Raw genomic sequence first — 25,604 nt, forward strand, 5'->3', positions numbered from 1 at the left:
TGGGCGTGGACATGGCACTGCTCATCAAACCACGCTGAGGCAGCTTCCCACATGCCACAGCTAGAAGAACCCACAACGAAGAATATACAACTATGTACCGGGGGGCTTTGGGGAGAAAAAGGAAAAAATAAAATCTTTAAAAAAACAAAAAAAAGAGAGAGAGAGAGAAAATTGAAGGCTTCCAGCATCTAATTCTAAACCTTCAGGCTGACTAACTGCCCAACTCTTCCGTGCTCCCACTCCACCTGTGATGAGCTCTATCTTGTACCTTACCATATCTTTTAAAATTATTTATGTTTCTATCACCTTTAATAAGCTTTATGCTTCTGTAGGTCAGAGATCATGTTTTATTCATGTTTTAATCTCTCTGTGCCTCTGGTTGCTCATCTTTAAAATACAGATAGTAATAGTACTAACTTCATAGAGTTTTATGAAGACAAACTTAGTGAAAACATTTAGAATTCTTGTAATAGTACCAGGCACATAGTAAGCTCTTAGTGGTGTTAACTACTAGTGTTATTATCATCATCATTATTTGTTATCTAGTGCCTGTAGTCAATGTCATATTGTGTAGACAATGTCATACAAAAACATGTATCCTAAATATTATTAATTCATCAAACATTTGTTAGTGTTTCCTATATTCAAGACACTCTATAGACTACAAAGATGAATCAAGAGCCCATTTTTTTAGTATGGTTGAGGAACAGGAATGAGATATGCATGTAAATAATTCTAATACAAAATAAAAATAGGTAATATAAGAGGTAAAGATATAGCAACACTGCTGTTTCTAATAGAGGATATTTTCAGATTGCAAGGATCAGGGAAGACTGTTGGAATGAAATGGAATTTTGTTGAATCTTGAGGAAAATACAATATTTGGATATGTTGACATTTGTGTTGGTCATGTAAGAAGGCGAAGATATTCCAAGGATGACTATGTAAGTAAAGATCTGGAGAAGGAAAATCTTGAGATTTGCTTAGGACAAGGGCAAGTATTGTCTAGGAGTTAAGCTCAGAGAAGACTTGAAAGGTAGTTTGGATCCAGATACTGATAGAAAGGTCTTGAGTGTCAGACCACAGATTTTTGCATTAAATCTGATTTATTATTTAATAAACCATCAGGGTTTTAAAAATTATAAATAAAAATAATGAAAATTCATGAACTAGGAGGTTCTCCTTGTTCCTGTTCACTGTAGATAATGGGAAGGCAGTTATATAAGAAATTATCCTGAAGTAGATGAATTGCCTCTGTCTGTGAGGCAGGACCCTTCTGAGTCTGGTTCAGCTCCACTATGTGACTCTTACCAAGTCAAGTACCCTCCCTGCCTCTCCACTTGTAAAATAATAAATATTAAGGGTGCATATAGAGGGACTCTAAAGGTATCTTTTCTAAAACTTTTGAGAGAAAAAAGCATGTAATGGGTGCAGGGTTAGGAGCAGAAATTATTAATCCCAACGAAATAGGCTGTTGTTCTTAAGGAACAACTCTACTCTTACCCTTAGCAGGCATCCTAACCCTATCAAATTTTAAAGAAATCTTGAGTTTTGAGATTTTTCCAAATATTTACTTGGACATACAATAGGAGATCCTAAAGGTTAGGAGACCCTAGGTCATGGCCTCTGTAACCCCACACTTGAGTGTTTCAATTTCTTGGTGCTGAATGGGCGTGGGCTTTGCTGAGTCACAGTAGTCAATCAAGGGGAGTCCTCCACTAATTCCTGTCCCTATCTGGCTGAGCCATCATGATTAACATTTGTACTCATGGCCCTAAGGCATGGAAAGTCCCTTATTCAGGATGCCTTCTGAATCACCAGAAGAAGACTGAATTATAGTCTGCCTCAGGTTTCTTGGTGGGAGAACATGTTATTGTATTTCAATGTTTTGAAAATTGGGATTAGAAGTCTACTGTGGAGGGATCTTTGTGTAACCTGCGATGTGTGACTAATCTGCGCATCCCTCTCCTCAGCCATTCCAGATAATAGAGTTTTCTAGATTTGTTTTTATGCCTGAGAATAAGACTGTTTAATCTCAAGGAGAGAAGAATATTCTCTTGGGAGAATTTGGACTATTGAAAAAAAGGTAGTATATATACACTTTTTTTTCCTATTACACATTATGCAGATATGAATATAGTGCAGGGGATTTTTCTTTTTCTTTTTTCATTCTTTCTTTTTTATTAAAGTATAGTTGACAGACAATATTATGTTAGTCTCAGGTATACAACATAGCGATTCAACATTTATACACATTACAAAATGATCACCATGATAAGACTACTAACCATCTGTCACCATACAAAGTTATTAAAATATTATTGACTATATTCCCCATGCTGTAGATTACATCCCTGTGACTTATTTACTTTATAACTGGAAGTTTGCACCTCCTAATCCCCTTCACCTATTTCACCCATGCCCCCCCCCCCCATCCCTCCCCTCTGGCAACCACTAGTTTGTTCTCTGTATCTATGAGTCTGTTTCTGTTTTGTTTCTTCACTTGTTTTGTCTTTTAGATTCCATATATAAGTGAAATAATATGGTATTTGTCTTTGTCTGATTTATTTCATTTACCATAATACCCTCTAGGTCCATCCATGTTTTTGCAAATGGCAAGGTCTCATTCTTTTTTTATGGCTGAGTAATATTCCATTGTACATATATACCACATCTTCTTTATGAATTCATCTATTAATGGACACTTAGGAGGCTTCCATATCTTAGCTATTGTAAATAATGCTGCAAAGAACACAGGGTTCATATATCTTTCTGAATTAGTGTTTTTGTTTTCTTTGGATAAATATCCAAAGGTGGAATTGCTGGATCATATGGTAGTTCTATTTTGAATTTTTTGAGGAACCTCCATACTGTTTCCGTAGTGGCTGCACCAATTTACATTCCCACCAACAGTGCCCAAGGGTTCTAGTGTGGGCTTTTAAAATATTCCGATATGAAAGCAGTAAGTACTTCAAGGGGTGTTTGGCTTTGCCACCTTCCCTAGAGCCTTATACAAGAAAAACACTCTTCCTGTGAACCTTGTAAAAATGATCGCGTATACAGTTTTAAAGTACGGGATTATCAATAAGAGACCTCCCCACGTTTGGGGACTCTGCTTCTTGGTAGATTATTGAAAAGAAGCTAAAATGAGCACCTTAAAAGGTCTTCAGTGGCTTTGGAGAACTTTAGAAGCCTTGGAGCCCGTTCATGGAACAGTTTTGAGGGGGAGGCCAAAGGAATCTCAGGCAGGCAAGAAAACTCTGAGTCTGCGTAGCAAAGAAGCGGGAGAATATTAATCTTTGGTAGACCCAGGGCTACTCCCACCCCTCCCCCCCAAAACACAACACAACAAATACGGGAATGCGAAGAGAATATAAAATCAGTGGGGAAAATAGGTAGAGGAGGCGGAAGCATACACCTGGAAAGTTACTGCGGCAGCGAGGAAGGGAACCCCACATTGTGAGCATTAAAGAGGCTTTGTAACTCCCCTCCTCTTCCCTCCCTTCTGTCTTCTGAATAAAACCAGACCCAGTTCTGAGACCCTAGTCTCCTCTAAGCCTTCCGTAATCCATCCCGGAAAGTCGTATGAGACTGATGCACAATCCCAATCCAATCCATTTTCTAGTTTGCAAAGGAAAATCCGGTCCAGCGTTTATTTTTAGCAGCGCTTCCCTGTGACCGAATGCTACAGCGCTACAGCGGGGATAACTGAGGACTGTATTGGGCTGAGAAGCGAAGGGGGGCGGGGGAGAGGGAGGCGGAGAAAAGGGGAGGAGGGACGCCCTGCGCATGCGTGCCAGAGTCCATGCAAATCTGCTGTACATCCAGAGAGCAAAGTGGGATGATCTGTCACTACACCTGCAGCACCACGCTCGGAGGACAGCTCCTGCTTGCCCCTTCCAGACTCAGGTAAAAAAAAAAAAAAAAATTCTGAGAGGGCACTGTGTGCATGTCTTTCAATAGCAGATGCGCGTCGCAACCTATCCCCTGTAGAGGCAATCTGCTACTGCTGCTAAGTGTCCTTTGGTGGCAGATTGCAGCTTCAAGGTTTAAGAAATCCCATCTTTCAGGAAGCCTGAGGGGAAGGAAGGAAGTACGGGCGAAATCATCAGATTGGCTTCCCAGATTTGGGAATCTGAAGCGGGCCCACATCTTCCGGCTAACTTCCATTGAACTTCCCAGCACTCGAAAGGGACCGAAATGGAGAGCAAAGGTATGTGGCTGTTCCCATCGGGGGACTTCCCTCTGCATGTGCGTGTGGCCGGGGCAGTCCTCAGTGAGGGGACTGCAGTGCTTGGGGAGCGAGCCTCATACTAGGTCGATAGGAGGAGATGCTATGTCCGTTGCAGCACCAGGGAAGTGTGGCAGGAAGGCGACTTCTTTTTAACTCCCACAGCTTGGAAGACAGTGTTTAATACTCCATCAGTTGCGTAGTGAAGTGTGATGAGTTTTTTTTTTTTTCTTTTTGGGTGAAGGGGAGAGCCTTTAGATGGTGGGGGAGGAGAAATGTGTTGGTAGAGCAGTTTCTTTTCTGTAAAATGGATGGGCTCAAATAAATATATTTCATTTGCTTTAGGATTGCTGACAGGCGTGTTTCTATCTGATATGCAATAATGCATTGCTATAAAAAAAATGTTTGATTTCTCCACCCCCACCCCATGTAAATGGTATTTCTGGGTGTGTATGACCACATCCTACTGCATTTTGAATATATATCAGCAGGGAAATTGGGTCTATTTGAAACAGTGTGCGTTAGAACTGACCTCTAAGAAGAACAGTGGATCGGAGTACTGCTTGGCTCCCAAGCATGATGCATTTACTAGTTCTGGACATGTATATGTTAATATTCTCCTCATAAGCAAATCTGCATAATGTAAACATACTAACTGGTAAATGAACTGTAAAAATCAACTTCTGATGGCATATTTAACACATATAAACAAAATGACTATTAAAATTGTAAGATTGGATATCCTTTGGGTTTAACTCCATCTATGCAGGTCTCTTCTTCCTCCCTCTTCTCCTCCTGCCTAAAACGCCCACCAGATTGCAAGAGCCTTGAGTGATGTGGTCACATATCCAGGAGGAATATTGGATGTATTTAATTCTGGTGAAATCAGAAGAAATGATGTCAACTTTTATGAAACTATATTCATTACCCAGAACTCGAGAAGCTATATTTGAAACAAGGTTTTATTTTTAAACCAGGAATGTCAGTCATTGTGGTAATATGCTCAGGATCAGAGAGTGGTGGTGGGTTACCTATTTCTGGGCTGATTAATAAAACTGGAGTGTCTGCTGATAGCAGGTATATGTTCAATGAAGTATTTTAAGTATTTAATTAGTAGAGTTAAGTATTTGAACCTAGGTAAGCATTTACAATATGAAAAGAACTGAATCGACATGGATTCAGACTAGCTGGCAATTTTCAATTTAGACAAATTATTCTTATGATTCACTGATGGGCATGACTAACAATGATGTACATATACGAGAGAACCCAAGTCTGTAAATATACTGAGGTATATGTTTATTAACTCTATTGTAGAATCCATTTTAAAATGAGAGGCCAGACTTAACTCCTGGAGGTCTGTAATATTCTAGTTGACTAAGTATTTCTGGAACATAAGCTTAACAACAGACAGAGTGTCATTTTACTATGAAGCAGGTTTTTTTGTACTTAGATGACACCTGCTATTTGGTTATTTGGCACGAGTTCTTGATAACATTTTTGCCTCCAATTTATACACTAATTCCTGGTCCATCATAAAAAGAGGATGTATCTTTTAGCGACAATTTTTTATTTCCCTTCTTTGCCTATAAAATATGCTACATGTCACTCAAAGTTCCAGGTGGTTTATATCTTAGATTGAGAACCGTAGCGTTCTAGCTGTTCTGCCAGGCTTGGGAGTTCAGAAAGGAGAATTTCAGAAATATATCTGAGAAGAATCAGGCCAGAAGTTCTGTGCTAATCCAGATAGCAGAGATACAGGCGTGAATCACAGTGCTGACCCAAAGGCAATGAAGAATTTACCCCAAGCCAATATTGTGGTCATTTTGCAGAGGTACCATGATTACCTTAGGCCAAAGACATGATGAAGGTCCTTATGCATGTTAGTTCTTGGATTTCCTTTACAAAATTAAATTAGCCAGATAGTGATCATATTAAGGATGCATAATTATTTACACATTGGCCTCTCTTTCTAAGTTGATGCAAATGGCACAGCTAAAAATGGTAGCGCACTTGAAATTTTTATTATAAAAGGGAAAAAAGCGTATTAATACAAGTGTATCCTATTCTGATTGGTGCATCTTTCATACTTTGTGCTGCCATGTACAAACTTCTTTCCCCAACAGATTCAAATCTAATTCTAGGAAGACATTCTCAAATGTAAGTACATATAATTATTTTTTTTTACTGGAAACTCTTTTAAGATATACTTAGAGAGTATTATTGCATGATTCAGTTGAGGGTTCAAGAGTTCTCCATCCCAGAAAAAAATCTAATGGCCCGATTCATCTTAAATCTTGTTGCCAGCATTTGACAACCTTCCTATTACCTCTAGCAGAGTCTCCAGCAAGTTGAACATCAGTTATCTATAAATAAGATCATTTTTTATTTCTTACTTATTGCTTTGCATCACTTCCTGTTATCCAGGGTAAAGAGGAGAGGAAAATAAATCAGTTGACCTAGCAATCAATTCATGATCTAATTTCAGTGATCTTTGTTTACCAAGGTGGTTATTATTGCTTCAAAGATTTGGGTTGGTGCACAGTCTGAACAGCTTTGACAGAATTTGTGTCTTTCAGTGGTTCACAAACTTTTCTGCACATTAGAATCATCCGGCATGCTTTCTAAACATCCTCATGCCTGGTCAAACCCCCTAGCAATTATATCAGGATGTTGGGGTGGCAGAGAGGCATAGGAATTTTTTAAAGATCTCAGGTGCAGTGATGTTTTGGAACCACTCATTTAGACTCTTGATTATCAAAATGTGGTTTGAAGACTACCTTTTTAGAACTGCAGAATCTTGATCGTTACTCCAGGCTTATTGAATCATAATCTGATTTTTAGGAAAATCCCCAGATAGTTTGTATGCACATTAAAATTTGAGAGGCATTGATTTAGAGTGAGGAAAGAGGTTTCCTCTCTCTCTCTGCTCTTTTTTCCCCCTCCTGCCTGTATCACATCTTTCCTCTGTCTAGCTAGGTTCTCAACCCCAGGCTGGCATATTAGAAACACCTGTAGAGCTTTTAAAGCATAGAAGTGCTTAGGCTACGCACTAGACATTCTAGTTTAATTGGTTCTGGAGTGGGATCTGGGCGTAGGTATTTTTAAAAAGCTCCCCAAGTGATGGTAATGGATAGCCAGGATTAATCACTGGTCTAGGCACTTGCTACTCAAGCTGTGGTCCATGGATAAACCCCAGGACCCTTGGAACTTGTTAGCAATGCAGAATCTCAGGTCCTACCCTTGACTTACTGTATCAAATTTGAATTTCAACAAAATGTGCTGATCATTTGTATGCTCATTAAAGTTAAGGGAGCACTGGTCTAGATCTTAGGGAACTGATTGTATCTAAGAATGACACCACTCCAGGAACCTCAGTACAGGAGATTTGATATTATCCGACTAATCAGTGTGGAAACTCCTGGATATGTGATCATGGTATAGGTCTTTGGTTGCTTTTGGAAAGATGCAAAGAAAATGCAAAAGGAATTGCTTGCCTCATGGTTAGATCAGAAAATGGACTCACTTTTAAATACCCTTGCTGCTCTTCCTCAAGCCATTTACTTTCAACTCCTGATTATCTGTAAAGGCTTATTCTGTAGGTTCCCTTTGAGCTACTCACAATGTCCTGGTATTAACCCATGGTAGTGTGATATTAGACTGCTTAAATCCAGGCACATCTTAACAGAGTGAATATAGTATTACCTTCTTCCCATTGTCGTATGTCTCTGCTCAACTCTTTTGAGATTCATTTGATATGCCCCTTGCTCCATAAATTCTTCTCTGAACCACCTCACATCTAATTAATATTTTATTGACATTCTTTATATAACCTAAGTACCTGTTTGTCCCTCACATACTGCAGTTTTTACAATCAGCATTGTAATTTTCCTGTTCTTTACTTAAGCAGGTATTTATTGAGTACCTGCTATGGTCCCAATGCGCTTAGTTCTGAGAATGTAAAAGAAAACTAAGATGCAATTATTGATCTTAAAGACCTCACTCTCCTGTCTCCACTAATAGATTAACCTTCTGGAGGGCATAATCTGCACCTCTAACATTCCTGCAGCTACCCTGGTGCCGGCCTCAGATAAAAATTTTGGTTTACATAGTAGGAATTCAGATTATATATGCTGAATTGAATAGGCTTAATTAGTTTATCATGCCCTGTTCATACATCCAGGAGGTTGTAAACTAGGAGAGACAAAAGAAGCTTGGCTATCGGAAACATCAGTTTGATTCCAGAACATAGAAGGCAATAACCTGACCTGCTTTCTCTATAGAGAGCGGCAGATGTGTTCCCAATGAAGATTCAACTCCGTTCTGAGTTTCACACCAACCATTAGATTTGAGTCAGGGGCATGAACCAACATATTTAAAATATAGATGAGTCGTTCTCTGAAACCAGGATGGTTTGCCCCGCAGGAAAGAAAGGAAATGTCTATGTAGTAACTAGTTTAGCCGAGCTGGGCAGTAATTTTAAGAAAAGCTACTTTGTGGCAAAAAAATCCTCAAACAACTAAAACTCTGAGGCCATTGTGGAGGGATAAGTGAAATATAATACAGTAAAACATATGACATAATAGAATAGGTGTTGGGCGTAGGAAATCCCTGTTCTTATCTCAGCCCTATGGTATAACCTTGGACAAATCACATTCCCTCTCTGAATCTCAAGATTCTTAAATATTAGAGGGAGTTCATTTCATTTAATTCAAAATATTTACTGAGCTGCCACATTTTTCCAGGCATGTTGTCAAATGCAGGGGATGGAGATATAAATGGTGTGTTAGCTTGCCCTCCTGGGGCTTACAGTCTAGGGAGACAAGAACAGGCTTACGACATGTTGATTTCTAACATTGTATATCTCTTCTGCATTCATCTTTCAGAGTTCTGGTAGGTTACCCAGGAGACTAGAATACAAAGTCTTGCAGCGATTAATGACCTCTATAGAGGCACTTAACATTCCACAGCACTGATGCCTGCCTTTTGTTCCCCCTTTGATTTCTTTAAACAAAATGTTTGTGCGTGAGAACATTTGAACTTGAGCTAAGTATCTACTCTAAAACCGGTTCCGACTGACTAGCTACCTAGCTAGTAACCTATTGTCTGACTTATTATGAGGCTTTCTAGTTTTAGTAAAGAGTCTGGAGGTGGCCAGCTAGTTTTCTCCCGTCATTCCCTTATCCCTGTCCTTTATGTCTTTAAGTTTCTGAAGTACTGACCCTGGTAGGTATGGTATTTTGTGTCTACTAAGTGACCAATAATGGTGTATTGGATTTGTTAATATTGGGTTTTCTGATTTGTCACATATTAACAGTTGTAAATAACATTCATGAGACACTTTGTATTTTTTCAAAGGGCTTTAATGTATGTAATTTTCCTTAAAACCCTGAGATTAGGCATTTTAACTTCAATTAATAGATAGTGAAACAGGCTCAGAAAGACTAAGTGACATAGACAACTCATCTTTTGTTTCTCTGTAAAATAAGAATTATTGTACCCACCCCAAGCCCCATACCATAATATCATGATTATGAAATTAAACTTATACCAAAAAAGCATTTAGAGTTCTTTAGAATCGTAATGGTGGTCTAGTGGTTAAGATTCAGGGCTCTCACCGCCGCAGCCCAGGTTTGTTTCCCCATCAGGGAACCACACCACCTGTCTGTCAGTTGTCACACTGTGGTGGCTGCATGTTGCTGTGATGCTGAAAGCTATGCCACTGGTATTTCAAATACCAGCAGGGTCACCCATGGTGGACAGGTTTCAGTGGAGCTTCTAGACTAAGAGAGACTAGGAAGAAGGACCTGGCCACCCACTTCTAAAAAAATTGGCCATGAAAATCCTATGAATGAAGTGCAGCATTGTCTGATATAGCGCTGGAAGGTGAGAGGATGGCACCAAAAGACTGGGCAGTGATCTGCTTTGCTGTCCACAAGGTCGTTGGGAGTCAGAATCTACTCCATGGCACTAACAAAGAATCATAGTCTTTCATCACTAGTAGTTGTGTTTGTCTTTTTACTAGACTTTGAGATCCCGGAGAGGAGAAATTAGTCCTTTGCCATCTTTGTAATTTCAGCAGCAAGCATGCTGCATAGACATTCCACAAGTCATCTCCATTGACGTCTGCAAAGGCTTTAATTTGCCAAAAGGAATTTATTCTGTGCTTATTCCATATTTTTTATGGTAACTCCTTGAATACCTGAATTTGTCTCTGTGATGCTTGGACTTAGGTTTGAGATAGTTGTATAACATCTGTGGGTGTGGGGCTGGAGATCCATTGGGTCAAGTTTTACACGTTGGATGGGTATAAAACATAAACTGTGTAAAATCTGGCCACTAACAAGATTCTTAGTCGGGGTGCACATCAGAATCACCAGGCACCTCGTGGTACATGGGACTCAGCTATTTAAGAAGCACCTTAGGTGATTAGGATGTGCGTTCTCAATTATGAATCAATAGATAAGCTACAGGGTGGTTAATATGAAATGATAACATGTACCTGTGTCCCTTATGAGGAAAACTCACAGGACCCTTACTGCTTGGGCTGTGACTTTTGTTATCACCCTCTTTAGTGTTAAGAGAATGTACACATAGAAGAGAGACCCAATTCCTGTACTACAGGCTTGGGATAGAAAATAAACATGTAAATAGATGGCAAGTGTCTGAGGCTAAGAAGACACATTGTTTCCTCCAATGTCTTCATCCTCATCTCCTCCTTAACATCCTTGCATGCAGAACACAGTAGATTTTTTCTCCAAGATCTATGGCTATAATTCTAACTTTAATTTGCTCTTCTCTCCAGTTACTTTTTGAAGCAGTCTCTATCTCCTTGTCTTTGGGAATGTGGGACTCCCACCCAAGGAAATCATGGTATTTTGCTGCTGTGATGCAGCTGATGGTACCTTGGCAGAAGTCCCAAAGGACACCTGTTGCTGCTTCATGGACCTTTTCTTTTTTACTTGTTTTTTTAAGCATATACTCTACCTAGCTTTTTTTTTCTGGTGAGGAAGATTGGCCCTTGAGCTAAGATCTGTTGCCAATCTTCCTCTTTTTTCTTCAGGAAGATTGTAATTGAGCTAATATCTGTAGCAGTCTTCCTCCAATTTGTATGTGGGACACCGCCACAGCATGGCTTGATGAGCATTGTGTAAGTTTGTACCCGAGATCCGAACCTGTGAACCCTGGGCCACCAAAGCAGAGCATGCAAACTTAACCACTATATCACCAGGCTGGCTCCTCTGCCTGGCTTTTTACTTGAAACAAACTCCACCACCAGTGATTCAGGTAGCATAACTAATTGAAAGTGGGCTTTAAACTCTGTAAAAGAAGGAAAGGGAGGCTGTTATTCTGTGGTTCGGTTTTTGTTTTTCTCCTGTTTGTGGACTGGCCATTAACCTGAGAAGCAGCCAAAGGGGACTAGACTGCAGAAAAGAAACCCAGAAGCTTCCAGAACCCATTCAGAAGATAACTAAACGCATCAAAGATTCCCTTAACCAGCAGGCAGTGCCAATCTGCCAGTAACATGTCCATCTCTCCCTACCCTTATTCCTTCCTACAATTATCATGCATGTGAAACGGTCGGGTTTTTCTCAAATCCTCAAATACTGATAGCATACAAACAGGTTGAGCAAACCCAACACAAGGCAAATTGGGAAATTTCAACTTTTTGGAAACCGAAAATCTAGATATATTTCTGACTTTAAAAAAATGTTGAGGTGTTTTTTCTCTTAGTTTCATTCACATACTAAACTGGGTTTAGATGATCTACAAGTAAGAGAATTTCACAAGATTTATTACATGATAATTCTAATTGTTAAAATCTGGACAGTTTAAAATTAGGTTATTTAAGCAGTTTTCTCCAAAGGCATTGCTTTCACTTCAAAATATTTTTAACATTTCCAGCACGATTTAAAGATGAATTTTGTTCACTTCTTTCTCTCTTCTGAGATCTAAAGGAGAAATATCTGCTATGTGTCAAGAGGAAGGTTGCCACGTAAATCAAGCTTTATTTGCAAGCCTACCAATAATTCAAAATGAGATGACATGGGAACTTTTTATCTGTGGACTTTGCATCAGCATCAGCATAAAAAGCAAATTGATAATGCAAATATAGCAAAAGCCTCGATAATACTAGGGCGAGGGAGACAATGAAAGCAATTTTAAAACAAGATGATTCATTGATTTGTTTAATAAGCAGTATTTATTGAGTACCTATCATGTGTTAGATTTCCTAAGGCTGAGCTTTTCAAACTAGGGTATGCATAGTGGTGAGATTATGAGATTGTATACTGGGGTGATTCACTAACGTATGGAAGACGTGATGCATGTTCTGGTGAAATAAAACTAATATTAGACTAGATGCTAGAAAACCGGGGGTCAGGTTCTAGTCCCTTTATTCAATGAAGGAATCTTGGGAAAACTCTTCCTTCTTGTCACTGGAGCGCAACGTCCTAAGTCTTGTTTTTTTTTTTTTTTTTTTTTTTGACTCTATTTGCTTATCGATTTCTACTTTCATGTTACAAAGAAACTGCTTTTTCAGCTTTGTTTGTATTCTTCCTCTACTTGATCCTTTTTAGGCTTGACGTCTCTAGAAAGGGTGGTCATAATTACCACAATAATTTTGAAGGACCCAGTAAAGGTTTGAGCTAGCTTTCTAATGCTGTGAGTTGTGTGACTGAAGTTGTTGAGTCTATAACTGGGTTGAGCAATTAATTTGGTTTCAAATGAGAAAGCACCAAGACTGGGGAAAATTGCTACGTGGCTGGAGTTTGTCGATTGCATGACTCTGACCACACATGGGCCCAGCTATGTCTGAACTGATGGGTGGGTGCAGTGGCCTCATGGAAAAGACTCCAGCTGAGGAGTCTGGGGACTTAGATTTGAATCCTGATTCCTGCCCCAACTCATTATTATGAGTTTGAGCTGGTCACTTCCTGTTTCTTTCCTTGTTTCTTCATCTGTGAAACAAGGGTGGATTAGCAGCAGTATTTTCATCTCTGCGATTGTAAGAACAGCATTTGTGAGGTTTCTGTAGGGACTACACATCTTGTTTAAGGATTTGTGGTTGATGCTTTGATCTCTCCTGTATCTTCGGCCAACTCGGTGGCATTTTTGCAGATTGTACATTATGTTTTTATAATTTTTTTCACCCTTACATGTGTCTTCTTTACTATAAGATTAGTTTATTTATACGTCACTCATTTGTGAAGTTGATTTGGTGGATATGATTTTCTCTTCTCTCTGACCCCTAACCAGCATCTTCCCCCTACAAAAAGGAAAGACAAATAGAATAATGCCAAGGAACCCAAGTGCTGAGTGTTTTACTGACATTATAGAAAGGAAATTGGATTTTCTTTTAGTTCTCAATCAGTAGTAATATATTATTCAAAAATTAATTGCACTTAGTCCTTCATTGTCTTCAAACAATTTAAAAACCAATAACTATCTTTTCTGATGTTTCATTGGCTACTGATCATTTTAGATAGAAGTGTTTTTTGCTTCCAGATGAAAGTTATCCAAAGTCTAAGAGTCTTGTGGTTAGTAAGCTGAATTTCTTGATTATGCAAAGAATAAAATACACTGATGGGGTGGAATATTTAACATCCATTAACATGTTTATGAACATGAGTTATAACCAGAAATACCGGTAATTTGATGATACTTATTTAAAAAAACAGTGATGTGAATATATGTACTGATTGCAATAATGTATAATTTAGATGTCCCTGAGCCTACCGTAGATGGTAATATGCACAAAGTGGCAATATGTGGGTAGTGATTATTGGATTATGAATGGATTCTTTTCCTTTTTCAAACCTTTCATCAGTATTTAAGTTTTTTAAATAAAGCATCCATACACTAGGTATTGGGCTCAGTTATAAACTTTTAAGCAGATCTATTTAAAATGAACTCAAACAAATCTCTTCATGCTTCATGGTTTCATGCTTTATTCATGTGAGATATTGAAAGGACATTTGAGGAGATGACTGAGTCTTTTGAAATAACGGGTATGTAGCTTTTACTATATACCAAGCACTGTTTCTCGTGTTAACTCACTTAATCCTTGTAACAATCCAATGAGCAGGCACTATTATTATCCCTGTTTTAAAGAGAGGAAAACTCAGGCCCAGAGACATTAAAAACCTGTCCAGATCATACAACGAGTAAGTGGCAGACTGGCTTCAGAGTCTGTGAGCTTAACCCCTACTGAATATCTAAGGCAAACTTTGCTCTAGTCTGGTCAATTAACCTACCTTTATTATTGAAAAACTAGTCCAGCTGTGTAAATATACATAAAACGTGCACATTTTATTAGCCTTCAGGATGCCCGATTTCTGCAGGCTCAGTCTCTCCCAAGCCCTGGGCCAATGAGAGCCAGACTTGGGGAATCATTAGGAGTTCCTGCCTGCTATCAGGTGAGTATGAGAAAGAGCCCACTGCTCTCCTGTGCCTCAGGTTGGCTTCCAAGCCCAGGGGCTTAAGTAATTCTGGAGTTGCAACTGCCTTTTCCCAGCTCACTTGGAATAGCTGTCCTGCTTATCTGGGAAGCTCAGTGGTATGGTAGACAGATGAAAAGACCTGAAGTCTGACAGACAACTGGCAACTTGTTAATCCCTGTGACTTGGGCAAGATAAATATGTGTGTCTTTGCCTCCTCATTTTGTACAATGGCTCTTTCAAGATTAATGGGACAAATAAAGAAAATATATATAAAGAACCAAGCACAAAATCAGTACTGAATAATAATAGCTGCTGCTGTTGTGGTTATTATCTGATCCTTAGGTTTACTACTTAATCTGTTCCTGTATGGGGCTGGCTTCTTGCCTTAAACTCCCCACTATCACGTTAGCCCCTTTGCAGCGATCTAGATACAGCTTTTGGTATCCTTCACGCCACCACATGTGAATGTTCCTGATGCAGAACAAGATTCCTACTTGGTGCTGGAAGCTGCGGCCTTTCTTACCCTTAACACCATATTTCTTCCTTCCTCTATCATTGTCTCTCCTCGCTACTTTGACACCAGCTGTGACTGGCCTAGAATTGGCTCCATTTCTTCATACTTTTCTTTACACTTCTGACCTTTGCTGCTCCCATTAGTTTTCTCGTTCATCCTGCCTAGCTCTAGTTCACTCATTTTTCTCTGGTTGGAACCACCAGAATGCCGTGCAGCTGTGGTATATGGTTTAAAACCATATTTCTTTAAGACATACTAGTTTAAGTCATACTGTAAAAATTAGAGTAGTGACATCAATTGGTTAATCCACTGATCTTTTGATCTGAATTTTTCTAATTTGTTCCCATTGTCTGGCCTAAAATGAAGTCCTGTTTCCTCAGAAGAGAGAACTTGACTGTTGTGATAGGAATGGCGACATTGTTGGCTGGGTCTAGGAAACATTTCATTGTACATGTCAGAATAGTGAGAACAACTTTCTGCCCAGTGGTATGGGGTCAGGGATTTTCAAACTTAAATATGCATCATCATAACTTGTAGCCTTGTTAAAACATAGATTTCTGGGTCTCACTCTCATAGTTTCTGATTCAGTGGGTCTGGGGTGGGCCCAAGAGTTTGCATTTCTAACAACTTCCCAGGAGATGCTGACGCTGCTAGCCTAGGCATCACACTTTGAGAACCACTGGTGTGGACAACCTCATCGAAGATTCTTGTGTGTTGTATCTATAAATAAATGTGTATTTTGCTGATTATTGAGGAATGTTAGAATAGGGGATCATGAGGTAGCGTTCTCATGAGGGAACTCCATAGCTTAAAAGAATAAACAAGACCACGTCAAGAAAATCACCCCAACGTTACCCACAATCATGCTGGTTAGTTACGATTCTATTAATAATGTATACAAATGATACATGCATACAAATAATGCATGTTTGGATGTATCCATTTATCCATTTATCTATGCCAGGCACATTGCTTGTCATCGAGACTGGAAATGATAAAAAGACACAGTTTTTGACCTTGCAGACTAACTTCTGAAGGTAGACACAAACAGAAGCCTAGGAAGAGCTGACAGCTGGCGATGCATGTGAAAATTTAGATTAACTCTTAAATTTACTTTTAATATCATATCTTATGCGTGGATTGCTCTGGCTAGGTGTTATTAGCCAGGAACAAATGAATAAGTCAAGGTTTATGCCCTCTGTTATTCTACCAGATATTGAAATATAATTTGTGGGGAGACAGAGAAAGGAGTTGGCATCTGAGCTTGGTCTTGCAGAAAGGATGGAACTCAAACATTGGAAAAGTATTCCAGGCTCTTGGAATAGTATATGCAAAAGTAGAGGGTCATTAAGATACAAGTAGCAACTGGGAAAAGGTTAAGCTATTGGTTAATTCATTCACTTAGCAAATATTTGTTATCCGGACACTGTTCTGGGTGCTGAATATAGTAGTGACAAGATAGTGTTCTTGCCCTCATGAAGCAGGCAGGGTTTGGGACAGGATTTGGTGAATGATGAATCATGAAAGAATGATTGGGGGGAAATTGTGGAGGCCTGTTGCAAGTTACATAATGTAGGTGATAATAACTTACATTTCAAAAATATTAATTAATATAATCGTCTTTAAAAACTTAGACTCCCCAGGCTTTTAGAGCACAATTCTACTTGCAAAGCTTCAATGATTCCCTCACTTTTCAAGAAAACATCTACTACACAAAACAAGGCATACCTACAAGCACACTGCCATGGCCACAGGAAATGCTGTGATCCAGTATTTCACTCCATGAATTTTACCAACCTCTGCTGTTGACACACTTCCTTGCTTAATGGAACAGTGAGTTTCATTTCTGTTCACTTTTGGCTCTCTATCCGCTGAAATTTTTGCATTGAAACTTACAGATTGCTATTTTAGGAGAAAGGTCCAAAAAATCTTTTTAAAATGTGTCAGGCTCAAAAATTGCTCCCTGAAGATCTATAAATTATTATCAAGTCTCAGAATTATAATGGCGGGGCAAAACCTATTCAAGTCAAAAACATACTAATATAGATGAATTTTGCAACTGTGCTATATGAAGTTCCTATTCTTAAGCATATGAAGACTCATGTAGGAAATATGTTTGACTTCAACCTTACCATCACTCTTTCAGTGATATATTTTGACATTTTGCCTATCTTTCTTTGGAGATTATAGAGAAATTAGACAGGGCAGTTTCTGAACCCACTTCTGGTTTTGATTTTTGTCTGTCCACTTTCTAAATGAGATATTGGGCAAGGTTCCTAATCTCTCTAACTTTAAGTTTTCTTATCTATATAATAGACATAATAATAGTATCTATTCATAGAGTTACTTTGAGGGTTAAATGAGATACTATAGGAAAGCGTGTACCACACAGCCTGGCGTATAGTAAGCACTCAATAAAATGTAGCTATGGTTAAGTATCTCAAAACTGCCTCATTCTAACCTCTGGTACAAAATCAGAACCGTGGCTTTTGCTGAGACTGATGAATGCAGGTTTGTTTAATTGGTTAAATGAATACCAAGCATCACACTTCCAGTCTGAGCCTTTAGTTGTAACTCAACATGGAGCTGTGAAATATGGTAACCCCGCAAAGATATTGCTTTTGGATCAAAGTCTTAAAACTGTTCCAGGAAGACACTTTCTGCCCAACTCAACAGCTATAATCAATGGTTGAAATCCAGAATACTTCCTTGTATAGAGAAGGTCTCAGCCTGGCTGGTGAAAGATTTATGAACAAGATTTTGAAATGAAGGTCAGCGGATGATTTTCATCCAATAACCATAAGGAGTAGTTAGACAGATGGCAAGGACAGCCTTGTCTTTTCTCTGAGCTGCCTCTTTTGTTCTCGACTGACCATTGAATCACGTCTTAGCGAAGATGTGAGGGTGTCGGAGAACACACTGCAGCCTCCTGTGCTGCTCATTCCTTCAGAAATACTTCCAGAGCAAGAGAGTTATAAAGGCAGTCCTCATGAGTAAAATTTGAGGTGATTTCTTCTTTATCATTTTCTGCTTGTTCTTTTGTCACAGTTATAGAAAGCATATTATCAAAGACAGCAGTTCCTCATCGTCTTCTGCAATTTTATTTCTCTCCAGAGACGGTCACTTTCAACTCTTTTTGATATTCACCTTTGTGCTCTAAATAATGTTCTCTTCTTACTGCCTCTCAATTTCTCAGCTCTATTTTTGATGTCCCATCATGCAAATGAAGTTTCCTTCTCTCTCGCATCATTACATTCTCGCCACAACAGGCAACCTTTCCATCCCACCATCTTGCCAGGGCTGTTACATTGTTATTTTGGTTAGATCAGTATTTAGTGGTTACAGTGTATGACTATGTCAATGCTTGTCAGGACTAAGTCAAGTTAAACCGTGATTACTCTTCCTTTCCTCTTAAGAGTTTGTTTGTTCTGTGGTTGATACTTGTCTTGTTTTAGGTTTGCTTAGCTTTCTACATATTTTTCACTATTTAACTGCAATCTCTGTCAGTGTTCTGAATCTCATCTCAAAGACAATCAGATGCACAGATATTTTATCAAGTTCATCTTCCTGAAATAATCTCTCTCAGAACCTTCTGACTTGCTTCTATTTGTCCTCTTTTCCTTCTTTGCCCTGTGCACTGGTTTGATCCTGGGATCTCCCTTTCCAACACCCTGGAAGAATCTACAGGGCTCTTTGCTCAGAGCACTTGTTTTCCCGCATCCTCTGTGTTCTTCTTCCCTGTGTTCACTCCCTTATTTTGGTAGAATACATTTTCTAGTAGCTTCCTGAAAAAAGGATAAGTAATAGTTAAATTTTCTGGGCCTATGCATATCTGAAAATATGTTCTTTACTCCTATTTGAGCAGTAATTTGGCTAGATATAGAATTCTAGGTTGAAAATAATTTTCCTTCAGAATTTAAGTGGTACCACTATAATGTATTCTCCATTTCAGTTTTGTTGTTCTGGTCTGAAGCTGTTCTGATTCCTTATTTTTTGAACATGCCTGAATTTTTCCTTGGAAACTTGTAGGATCTATTCTTTTTCCCAGAATTCTGAAAATGTATAAAAATTTGCTTTGTGGTTTCATTTTCACCCATTATGCTGGCTACCTCGTGAGCTTCTTTATTGTGGAAACTCATGTTCTGTACCTCTAGAAAATTTTTCTGAAATTTTTTTCTTAATGATTTCCTATTCTGTTTCTTCTTTTTAAGTTTTTGTTTGGTTACAGCTTTTTGGGAATCTTGTTATTTAGAAATTGATATCTTAAATTTATTTATTTATGCTTTTATTTTTTGTATGGTTTATTTCCTATTTTCCATCTCTTTTGCCTTTTTTTTCCCCTACTTTCTGGGTGATTGATTCAACTTTATCTTCCAGTTTTTCTGTTAGGTTTTGTTTTTAATTTCTGATATCATACTTTTTGTTTCCAAGATCCTTATTTGTTGGTTTTCTTTGAATGTTTGATTTTATATTATGCTGTCTTGTTTCACTGAGACAATGTTTTCTAATACTTTGCTGAGAATATATTTTTTAGAAATTTTGTCTTCTTCCGTAGCGTTTGTTTCCAGTCAGTTTTATCCCCCAGATTGTTTTGGTTTCTATCTTTCATGTTAGAGACTTTCCGCAGATGTTTTATGGCTGGTTCCATGTTCGTATTTAAGAGTGATGGTGGGAGGCTAAAAAGGTGGCTGGCAGCTCTGTGCACATGGGTGGGGCTTATTGACAATGATCTTAGCTATAGGGTGATCTTGATGGGATTTCACTGTGAAATTCCCGATATCAGTATCTTTAGGTCTTACCTCTTATTATTTGCAAGATTCCTCAGAGAAGACTCTTTATCCTGCCTGGATGGTAAAGACCTGGCTGCCAGGATTCTGTGTGTCTCAGAAATGAGTGTATAAATGTTCACTTAGTCTCCCAGTTTTCAATGAAGTACTCACTCTGCCCATTGTAGAGGGAGCTTCTGTTCTATCCTCGACAAAGACTAAATCTCAAGTCTTCTGCTGAGATTGGGGAGGGCTGTTGTCTATATACTCAATGTTTAGGAGCGGCTCTGAGGTTCTAATACCTTCTTAAAAACAAACTTTCCACCAATCCCGCATATTTTATCCTTTTCTCCTTCACCTTACTTCTAGGCAAACCTGGTGCTACCACGGTCTAAACTTTTGAAGATTCCACAGTGTACGTTGGGTTGCTTATGGTCTTTCTCCACTGCTAACTTAGAATTCAGCTTCCTCAGGTCTGCTAAATCCTTTCTATCTTCACCAACTTGTTTTCCCTTTCCAAAATTTGATTGTTGTTGTCTTCTCTCCCTTTTGGTCCATCTTTACAGATTTATGTCTCTCTCTCTCTTTCTCTCTCTTTTCACACACACACACACACCATTTATTGTACTTTTAATGGTATTCCAGGTAGAAATGAAACTAAAAGCCTGTGTTCAATCTCCACATCTTTGCTTAGAAGTCTCTTCATTTTTGAAAGATACTAAATAATCTTGCGGAAGGATAATCTCAGCTCAGAGGTCCTAGTGATAACATTTTGTGGAGATTTCCGCCGTGCCCTGGCTGGCTTCCTCTGTTTATCAGACACACTTAGGTTGTTAGACATCAGGGCCATTAAAATAGTCTTCCCATGAGAAAACAGTGTGTAAATACCTTAAAAGAGTTGCAAGGTTAAGAGAACTATCAAGATCATATCCAGACAATTTTTAAAAGTTGCCTTGACATGCTAATTCATTCATTCTTCCACTACCCTGGCAGCCACTGGAGACTTATCCTGAGTCATACGTTACTGGGCATTTGCAAGACATTGAGTAAGAGACAGTTTCTGACCTTGTGGACCTTTCACACTGGCGTGGAAGACACACACCACTGCTCAGGACGCAATATGGGAAATGCCATAACAGAGATATTAACAAGTGCCAGAGGCTCTAAGGGGTGGGGGGATTATGTCAGCCTTCAAATTCGTGCTGGAAATGTGGCTCAGCTCTGGCAATTCAAGCAATAATTTCTCAGAAAAAGTTCTTTTGCCAATTCACAACTGGCAACATTACTAACTTCCCAGTACTGTAAATGGTCAGAAGGGACTTTAGAAGTCATTTTCACCTTCTTTCTTTGACCTGGAAAAACTGAGGCTGGGGTAAAAGTGGCTTAATCCTGGTAAAGTCAAGACTGAAACTCCAGTTTCCTGATTCGCACACTAGTTTTCTATCTACTAAATCATATTGAGCCCCTCCCTAAATCTCAGTTATCTATAAATATGACCAAAATTTTTAATCAGTGTCTCTGAGTCTCAGAGATCTGGAAGTACCAGTTTTGAAAATCTCTGAGGATTTTTTTCTTTTTTGGTGAGGAAGATTGGCCCTGAGCTAACATCTGTGCCCATCTTCTTCTATTTTGTATGTGGGACACCACCGCAGATGGTTTGACAAGCAGTGTGTGGGTCCACACTTGGGAATGGAAACCTCAGGCCACCCGCTGAGGCAGAGCACATGAACTTAACCACTACACCGCCGGGCCAGCCCCCTCTGAAGATTTCTTTAAAAATAACAATTCAAGTGAAGGAGCTACGTTTTGGACATGGGTGTAGGACTGCAAACTCTTTCATGTAGTGTCATAAAGACAGAATGTCTCAGAGTTCTTATTACTTCTTTTGAAAGCTGGGCCACAGTTCTTAAACTGGAAGAACAGGCCTCTTTTCATTTGCACAGGTTAATATTGGTTGAATTTAAATTCACCCAGAGAGTTTAGGGGACAGCTTCCCAAATGAAGCTTTGGTTATGCTGTTTTGAAATATATTTTTGAAATTTTTCCATATTTACGTTGTCTTGAAAGCATACAACAGATGTGCAAACTTAGAATTTAAACATTTTGGAGAGGCGGAGAATGTGTCTCCAGCGAACACTTAACGATGTAATGTATTCTGTTAAATTTATGGTTTCCTGACTTAATTAACTGCCAGCAAATGGTATATTATGGGTAAGCTAAGAACTATAAAAAGCACTGTTTGATAGTTCATTGTTCAGTACTTCCTTATCAATAATATAATACTAACAATAATTACATTACTCATTAAAAACAAAACTGAGCAACTTGAAAGAGGTCTTATAATATCTTCCCAATGTATGTTAACCTTTTATACTCACAAATAATTCTGTTGTAATTTTCCCAATCAAGTTGTTCTTGGTCCTTCTCTGCTGAGAAAAGTCTTTCCTTCCTCTGGTGCTCTGAACCCTTCTGCAGGGTTGATTCCTTTCCACACTGTGTTGTATACTTCCTTGGGCACAACTTTTCTTCTAGGCTGTGAGCATCCTGAAGGCAAAGACTGTGTCTTTCTTCTTGGTAATTCTGGTGACTTGGCACATATTCAGTATACAATAGAAAGTTAATTGAATGAATTAAAATATAAAGTCCTTGATATATAATATTTACTTGATTTTTGTTGCACTTTTCATTATATCCTCTACTTGATAAATACTGAGAATTGACACACATGTAGCCCACAGTATCCACTTCCCCTTCCTTTCTCTTTTGAAACATCACTCTGATCTCACCCTGAGCTGAGATATGGCCCTCTAAATAATGGATCGTATTCACTGTGAGTTAACTTCCTGGTGCCCATGGAAGAGAGCTATCAATCTTCATCCTGGGGAAATCTAGTTAGGCTTAAAGATCTCTTTCTCTACCTTGTTAGAAGCAATTTCTCTACTGTTTCTAAAAATGGGAAACAAAACAATCTCTTCTCTGTTGTTCTCATCCTTGTACAATGGGGAGTGGCATGGTCTACATTATCATCTGTGCATGTGTCTTGTCACCTTTGCCACCAGACTTCTGGTTCTCCTCCCTCCCGTCAGAGCTCGGATGCCATTCCCGTGAAACCTCCTCTGAATACCTGCTCACATTCTGCGTGCAGCCTTGTCTTTAGTTACCTCCTTGACCCTAGTGACTGGGGTGCAGACAGTACTGCTCAGGTCCTTTTGTGGGTGCCAACAAAGAGATTCTGAATGGGTTCAAAGAGGTGGCATTTCTGGAGCCATGATTACCATAACTTTTGTTCTGTAAGGTACCCTGGGATTTCTACCTTCTGGGGGTTGGGGATAGTTTCTCAGTTCCCTCAGCTCAAACCTGGGAGCTGGAATAAGTAGGCAGTGAAGGCCTTTCTGCCACCACAATAAGACAACCAACAGATGGGCGGTGTGGTTCCCTGACTAGAAAACCAACCCAGGCCAGGCCATGGCCATGAGAGCGCCAAATCTTTACCACTAGACCACCAGGGCTTTCTTTATGCGTTACTTTATTGTAAAAGGAAATAAATGTCCTATCTCTGGGGCTTGGGGAAGGATTTGAGGAGAGAGAGTATATGAAAAGTTCTTTGTAAGCTATATAGTGCTATATAAAAGTGGGTTGTTATTAAGAGAGTTCTGACTTTTCCCAATTGTTTCTGCTTGGTCAGTTAATTCTGGATGAATAAATCAGAGAGGACAGGAAGGAAAGAAATAGCACTGGGCTGGGAGTCCATCCTGGTCTCGTTCAGCACTCAGTCACTGACTTGATGTGACCTTGGCAAAGTCACTTCACCTCATGCGCTTCTGTTGCGTCATCAGTAATATGAGGTGGGCTAAAGAAATGATGATCTGGAGACTCTCTTCTAGCTTAAAAAAAATCGAGGCTTTTTCAGTATAGGTGCTAAGAGACTATTATTTATTTCAAGGTGTATTAAGTTTAGATTATTTAATCAGAAGTCTTACTAATTTTATTTTATTTTATGAAATTATGTAATTGTATAATTATTACTAATATATTTTGAATACATGATTTTAAGGAATTATTTTAAAGAAAAGGCCAAAGTTAATCGTTTAAGTGCTGAAAAGGAACCCATGGGAGCTGCTATCCACTGAATTTTTCTGTTATCTCTGGGGGGAATGTGTACATTTAAAGAGGAGGCTAAGTATTAACCACAGATGAACCTCTGTATAAGAAACCAATTATGTCCACAACACCTAAAGCACGTTTTATGATATATTCTCTAGCAGCTTTAAATTTGTTTTTTTCTTCATTCAACCAAAAATTATTGAGTATTTGTTGAAAATCTGGCACTATGCTAAACACTGTAGATGCACAAGTGAGTAAGACAATTCCTGTTACAAGGGATGGTTGATCTAGTGTCGAAACAGCACGGGTTATAAAGTATAACAGAGGTGAAACAAAATTCCAAGAGTACAGAATAAGAAGAGATTGATTTGGCTGGGGAGTCGGAGGGAAGGTAAAAAATGTAGCATCTTTGAAATGCTTTGTAGATTACAAATGTTTTCCCGTGTAGTATCTTGTTTAAGTGTTACAAAGACTCTGACAGATATAGAACAGGAAACCATCTTCTGAGTCAGAAATTAGTTTGAAATCTCCTGAAACTCCTGAAATCTATGCAATATAGAGAAAACATCAATAATACATATTGTTATTTTAAAAATTGAAGTAGGTACCTGTAATCAACTCTCAAATTTCTGGAAGTTTTGCCCAAAGTGACTTGGACTATTTTTTTATATTTGAGCATGAATATCAGCCTATTAACCATCCTCTTTTAAAATGAGAAGCTATGAAAAAAACTCCCTAAGTTATGTAATGTGCGTATTTAACTCAATTATATTTTTTAATTGATTTTATCTAATATTTATACCACATTGGTTTGTGATCACAAAGCTAAAAAACACCTTAGTTCAATCCTAATTTTACAGATGAAGAATAAAACATACTCTTTTTCCAAAAAAAGTTATTTTCACAAAAGAAGTGTCTTGCTCAAGTACAAAATCAGGACTATAATCCTGGGCCCCTGGGCCAGTTTCTTTGCCACCATGCCACAGCCCAGAGTCTGTTTAAAGACGGCAGTAAGTAGGCCTTCATTTGAGATGAGAGATTCCTAAAATGGTCTCAGTCTCTGTTTTGCTGTTCACACAGTACTTTTCCATGAATGCCTTTTAAAATAATTAATGCTGTCTCCAAAGTTACTAATACTGTAAATGCTAATATTTCGAGGAAGGTGACTCTTTTGTGGCACATAATGCTTTTAATAATGTATCTACTCAAATATGTTAAGTGACTTCCACTCATAAAATGAGGAAATATGGTGCTGAGAAGTCATTGCTTCATCTCTGCCTCGTTTTCAGTGAAAAATCTTTAAAAGATGAAATTTTTTTTATTATGATGCTACAGGACTTTATTTAGGTTTGTTTTGTTGCAAAGTAAAATTCTAATTTTATTTTATCTTAGTACCTTGAATATAGTGAATCTTTTGTTTAAAGAAGTATAATTTTCTGGGTTCATGAATGTGATTCTTGGTTATAGTCTATATCATTTGGATATTTTTTTTTTTTTAAAGATTGGCACCTGGGCTAACAACTGTTACCAATCTTCCTTTTTTTTTC

General features: G+C 38.6%; 1 protein-coding gene across 1 annotated transcript in view; it reads left to right on the plus strand.

Moving 5' to 3' along the window:
- The first annotated feature begins 3,825 nt into the window (after positions 1-3,825).
- FGF12 (fibroblast growth factor 12) overlaps positions 3,826-25,604 on the plus strand; it is a 502,428-nt gene continuing 480,649 nt past the window's right edge. The window contains exons 1-2 of the mRNA XM_046659306.1: positions 3,826-3,909; positions 4,071-4,213. Of these exons, the coding sequence (XP_046515262.1) occupies positions 4,201-4,213 (13 nt within the window). The 5' untranslated portion in view covers positions 3,826-3,909; positions 4,071-4,200. The remainder of the gene's footprint in view (positions 3,910-4,070; positions 4,214-25,604) is intronic.

Source organism: Equus quagga, chromosome 4, assembly GCF_021613505.1.
Source record: "Equus quagga isolate Etosha38 chromosome 4, UCLA_HA_Equagga_1.0, whole genome shotgun sequence".
NCBI classification, from domain to species: domain Eukaryota; kingdom Metazoa; phylum Chordata; class Mammalia; order Perissodactyla; family Equidae; genus Equus; species Equus quagga.